At 39.0% G+C, this 6,000-nt stretch overlaps 2 protein-coding genes across 2 annotated transcripts in view; both read left to right on the top strand.

The window, feature by feature from the left end:
• Nucleotides 1-901: 901 nt before the first annotated feature.
• Nucleotides 902-6,000, top strand: part of LOC128044708 (calcium-activated chloride channel regulator 1-like) — a 29,248-nt gene continuing 24,149 nt past the window's right edge. Inside the window, 3 exon segments of the mRNA XM_052637110.1 lie at nt 902-1,039; nt 1,236-1,383; nt 3,345-3,453. Coding sequence (XP_052493070.1) covers nt 902-1,039; nt 1,236-1,383; nt 3,345-3,453 — 395 coding nt within the window.
• LOC128044709 (protein preY, mitochondrial) lies at nt 1,829-2,335 on the top strand. The gene has a single exon (XM_052637111.1). The coding sequence runs from the start codon at nt 1,861-1,863 to the stop codon at nt 2,203-2,205; it is 345 nt and encodes a 114-aa protein (XP_052493071.1). The 5' UTR covers nt 1,829-1,860; the 3' UTR covers nt 2,206-2,335.

The raw sequence follows: 6,000 nt of genomic DNA, 5'->3' as shown, positions 1-6,000 counted from the left end.
GGGTTAATCAGTACAATATTCTATATATAGTACTCTTAATATATACTATTTTCTTTGTATCTCAATATCCCATTAAGGGGGTCAACAATGCATGCATGCATGCTCACTCATTTCAGTCATATCTGACTTTTTGTGACCCCATGGACTGTAGCCCACCAGGCTCTTCTGTCCACGGGATTCTTTAGGCAAGAACACTGGAGTGAGTTGCCATGACCTCCTCCAAGGGGATGTTCCCAACCCAGGGATCAAACCCACGTTCCTTATGTCTCCTGCATTGGCACACAGGTTATCACCAGCACTACCTGGAAAGCCCACACAATATAGATTATTAATTACCCTTGCTGTATAAATTGAGAGAAGTTAAGTGATTTGCACAGTCATACATTAAGTAGCAAAACTAGAACTTGAAGCCAATGACTTACGTATTCTTAGAAAATTATTGCCTGGTAAAACTTTGCTTTTTATGAACACATTCCATATGAGATGATAACTCAAAATAAATCTAGCAAATGGTTTTTTCAATTAACAACAGCATAAAATCAACCAAACTTTAAACTCCCAACCCAGTTTTAAGCACCTCTGTCCAATTCAAGAAGCAACTTGCTAACAGACTCCCAGTCTTAATCACCTTTATATCTCACCTAGCATCCTCACTCCCTGCTCCAGATCATGTTGAATGCAGACCTGGACAGGTAAAAATTAAAGAACTGATTTCTAGGTATATAAAAATGAGAGGTTACAAACTAGATAGACATGGTAAAATGTAACCTACTTTTCCGTTAGTCTGCCAAAATATTTGGGGAGATGGGCTTAGATCAGCTTCTTCTTGCTTGCTTGCACGCTTTCACATTCATTTCATTGAGAAACTGCTACTACAAGGTACTTTTAATTTTGTCAGGAAATGGTAAATGAAGCTTCTACTTACCTGTTTCATGCCACCAAATGAAGAGTTTATTTCAGGAATGTAAGCATTTTAATTCCAATGACGTGGAAGTCAAAATCTGAGTACTTAATGCCAAAACAAGAATCATATGACCAGGTAGGGTATTTTATCTAGCTCCTAAATTGTTTATTCTTACTGTGACTTTTAGAAATTAATGCTCATAATTTTAAGTAATTACTAATGACTACTTTAGTATTTAATTTAGTAATATTAATGTTCTAAATTTAGATGAAAATTTCCTTTTTTCTATTGCTCATGAGATCTGTTTTGGTTTGTTTATTCTGCCTTTTAGGCAGATGTCATAGTTGCTAATCCTTACCTAAAATATGGAGATGATCCCTATACACTTCAATATGGAAGATGTGGAGAAAAAGGACAATATATACATTTTACTCCAAACTTCTTGCTGACTAATAATTTGCCTATCTATGGGTCCCGAGGTAAGGATATCTATTTCATACTTCTGTTTTTATTTCCACTGGAAACAAATATAACACTGTGATTGATGGTATTTTTTAAATTTTTAAAGGAAAAAATAAGTATTAATTAATATTTTTGTTTGGAAAGTAACTAGTTATGTTCAACCTAACTACATTTCTTTTGGTATGTGTGTTTAATAATAAAGTTAGCCATTTACTGATACTAACTGATTTAACTTCTTTGGTCTAATAAAAGTTGTCAATTTCTAGATTTCCTTGACTCAGTTAGATTGATGATGTGGGGAAGGGAGATTTAAAATATAAGAAAACTGTATTTATATACAAGTTTCCCTCATTATTCAAAAGAAGTGTTCCTATGAAAATTTCATCAGTCAGAATGATATACAAGAAGCAATTACCTTAGGACACATCTTGTTAACAGATACACAGGCCCGGGTGGCCGAGGGCGCGCAGAGGCCCGGTCGCGGCTGCCAGACCATGCTGAGCGGAGTGTGCGCCCGGCTCGCGTCAGCGCTGCGAGGGACACGCGCGCCGCCGTCCGCGGTCGCCCTGAGGTGTCTGCACGCGTCCAGCTCGCGGCCGTCCGCAGACAAGAGCGAGAGGACGGAGAAACCGCCCCGCGCCTTCGACCAGGCCTTGCTGGAGTTCCTGGTGTGTCCGCTCTCCAAGAAGCCGCTCAGATATGAAGCATCGACAAATGAATTGATTAATGAAGAGTTAGGAATAGCCTATCCAATTATTGATGGGATTCCTAATATGATACCACAGGCAGCTAGGATGACACATCAAAATAAGAAGCAAGAAGAAGTGGAGCAGCATTAGATCATACTTAAAAACAACACACACAACAATCTAAATACCACCTACCTTTTAAAAAGTCAGAGTGGCGGGTGATAAGTGGAGGAGAAGGATGTTTCTGTCTCTTCCGACGCTGACTGTCCTGATTCCACTGGTGTCTTTGGCAGGACTGTTTTACTCAGCCTCTGTGGAAGACGACTTCCCTCAGGGCTGCACTAGCACCACCAGTCTGTGCTTTTACAGTCTGCTCTTGCCGATTACCGTACCTGTTTATGTGTTCTTCCACCTTTGGACTTGGATGGGTATTAAACTCTTCAGGCATAATTAACGCAGCCAGAGCCAAGATGGTATATGCTAAAGATATGCTTGATGCCTGTCTCTGAAGGCTCGTCCACATGGGAATACTGCGAAACCCGCTTAAATTTGCAGGAAAGATGCTTTACCTAGCTTTCTGTCAGGGGTCTAAGGTCTATGAGAGGCTTAAGCTGCAGAGGCATGTTTATTGTATTTTGGTTCTGCCCTTGTTTTTTGAAGGTTCTCATTTATACCTGGGGTATCAGAAAGAACATTTCAACAAAGTGTCTTGTTGGAAATTAACAGCCCCAACCATCACTTGATGGCTTATCCCATTCATAATTAAAAGTTACTATTTTGAAATTTTACGTTTATTTTAAATTCAAAGGCTTTGGTAATGTCACATGTTAACGATGACTAATTCCGAAGGAGCTATGTTGGAGTAGTTGTAGAGAAATGCATTTGAACTAATGTGATGTAAAACTATAATAAAATGGAAATTTCATGGAAAAAAAAAAACAGATACACAAAATATGTTGAGATACATCACAGATGCTCACAGACACATTTCAAATCTATGAGGCTTGATACCAAGCACAGTTGCTAGGGAAGGAGCTTGGTGGTGCCACTCTTCCTGCTCTGGGTGTGTGCTGTCTGTAAAACAGTTGGCTGCAAAACAAATGCCTAACGCTATCTTTGCTTTTCGCCTTTTTTCATAAAAGCAAAATCCTATTCAAATTTCTTTGTTAGTGAAAACAGGTACTAAGGTGGGTCTTTCATAAAAATGAAGTGGTGCATAATGAATTTTCAAAAACCAGGGATACTTCTGTTGTAAATATAAATTTTAAAGCTGCAATATTCTCTCATAGGCAGAGTATTTGTCCGTGAGTGGGCCCACCTCCGATGGGGAATATTTGATGAGAATAACGGGGACCAGCCATTCTATATCTCCAGAAGGAACACTATTGAAGCAACAAGGTATTATTCTATTGAATAAATATGTTTTCAAATGTCTTCACTTATGAATTTTTAATTTTCTATAATAGGCAAACAAAGACTATCTTTGTGGTCGAGTGCTCACACAGTTAATTGCAATATTCAACCTGCCCCATTATATATCTAACAATTTCTGAGTATTACATTTTGGAAGCACGATCAATCAAAATTTGGGAATAATTTCAATATTCATGGGGTTGTATTAAAAATATGTTGTCAGAGGAAAGAGGAAGAAAAAAGTTGTAATCTAAACTTTAAGATATCTGAGAATTAGAGCTCAAGTTCCTACCCAATCTTTTATTCCATGTGGTTCAAAGCTTTTTAAGGTGAATCTGTTTCACTGAAATCAATTAAACTGTTAGAGTCTCATGTTAAGTATATTTTATTTTTCATTTAATCTTGAGCTTAAAGAAAAGAAGTCCTTTTCATAAAAATAAGTGAAAATTTTGATTTTTCAAAGAATAGGTAGAAGTAGCTCTTATTTATGAATAGATGAGATATTTAAATTAAAACTATCAAATACATGGAATAGTTAATGAGTATTAAAGAACAACAGAAATCAGTGTAATTATAACTGCTTTAGAATAAAAAAACATGTTAGAGAAAAGAGGTGTGTAGAAAAATGCCTTTTCATTGTTCGCTTTATGTCTACTAAGCTGCTAGAATCTTTCACAGAGACTTGTGTTTCAACCCAGGAAACACTCTCTCCTCTTCTCATGCAGCAATCCCTCCCAGCACCACCTCCCGTATTCAGATAATGCTTGTCAATACTTCAAGTCTCAGTTTAAATGCTTCCCCCAAGTGTCTTTCCTCTCCCTCCGTTTGGGGTTAGATATCCTTGAGGCTGTTCCCAAGGCAACATGCACGGGCTGCTCTCACTGGCACGCGCGTGTGTGTGCGGGCGCGTGTGTCTATGTGCGCTCAGGCACTCATTTGTGTCTCTTTGTGACCCCATGGACTGAAGTCCACCAGGCTCCTCGGTCCATGGAATTTTCTAGGCAAGAATACTGGAGTGGGTTGCCATTTAATCCTTGAGGGTGCTTCTTTCACAGTGGGCAATAATTTTCTGTGTCATTTTATTTTCTCCACTAGGCTTTAAGATCCTTGAGGACTGATTTTTTTTTAATCTCCTAGCCTTGTTCATGGCATAAAGTAAAAACTAAACAAAGAATCTATCAAACAACTACTTTTTAAGAGTTAATGAAAACAAATCTGTTTCCTTATCAGTCATAAAGATATATATAAAAACAAGTATCGAAAATAACACTGAGTTCCTACTGTGAGCCAGGCACTTTGTCGGAGGCAGTGTAAGTTTAATTTTCACATTTACTTTAGAGCTAACCTTCTGGGAAAATATGACTAATCATTTCTTTTAATCCTTGAAATACAAATAAATTCATTTAAATGGATCAATGGAATGAAGTTTAATATTAACACAGAATGGGATAAATCCTTCAGATAAATAAGAACTCTTTAGAATCTTTTACCCATACCCTACTCCACCTCAATCTCTGCCAGGTATTTAACAATTCTCTTACTTATAAAGACCAAAAGGTGTGAACACACAAGCATTTCTATACAGGGTTTATTTTCATTTCCTCTTTCAGTCTAGCTCAATAAAATGTAAAACGTAAACACAAAAACCACACATGGTTTTTTATGTATGATATATACATCTATGTATATATGTATACATCTATATAGCACTATGGGCTTCTCTGGTAGCTCAGCTGGTAAAGTAACTGCCTGCAATGCATGAGACTCTGGTTCGATTCCTAGATCAGAAAGACCCCCTGGAGAAGGGGGTCTTCTGATAGGCTACCCACTCCAGTATTCCTGGGCTTACCTGGTGCCTCAGATGGTAAAGAATCCACCTGCAATGAGGGAGACTGGGTTCAATTCCTGGGTCGGGAAGACCCCTTGAAGGAGGGCATGGCAACCCAGTCCAGTAGTCTTGCCTGGTGAATCTCATGGACAGAAGAGCCTGGCAAGCTACAGGCAACAGGGTCGCAAAGAGTCAGTCAGACACGACGCAACGACTAAGCACAGCACAGCACATACAGCAATATCAGTTCAGATCAGTCGTGTCCGACTCTTCGCAACCCCATGGACTGCAGCACGCCAGGCTTCCCTGTCCATCACCAACTCCCAGGGCTCACTCAAACTCATGTCCATCAAGTCAGCGATGCCATCCAACCAGCTCATCCTCTGTCGCCCCCTTCTCCTCCCACCTTCAATCTTGCCCAGCATCCGGGTCTTTTCAAATGAGTCAGTTCTTCACATTAGGTGGCCAAAGTATAGGAGTTTCAGCTTCAGCATCAGTCCTTCCAATGAATATTCAGGATTGATTTCCTTTAGGATTGACTGGTTTGATCTCCTTGAAGTCCAAGGGACTCTCAAGAGTCTTCTCCAAAACCAAAGTTCAAAAAGCATCAACTCTTCAGCGCTCAGCTTTCCTTGTAGTCCAACTCTCATATCCATACATGACTACTGGAAAAACCATAGTTTTGATTAGATGGACCTTTGTCA

Source organism: Budorcas taxicolor, chromosome 3 (genome assembly GCF_023091745.1).
Source record: "Budorcas taxicolor isolate Tak-1 chromosome 3, Takin1.1, whole genome shotgun sequence".
Classification (NCBI taxonomy): Eukaryota; Metazoa; Chordata; class Mammalia; order Artiodactyla; family Bovidae; genus Budorcas; species Budorcas taxicolor.
Note: the sequence above shows the minus strand (reverse complement) of the source record. Positions and strands in the feature narration are given on the sequence as shown.

Bases quoted from the DNA above. Each gene is read 5' to 3' on its own strand.
- LOC128044709 (XM_052637111.1), top strand. From the start codon at position 1,861: ATGCTGAGCGGAGTGTGCGCCCGGCTCGCGTCAGCGCTGCGAGGGACA.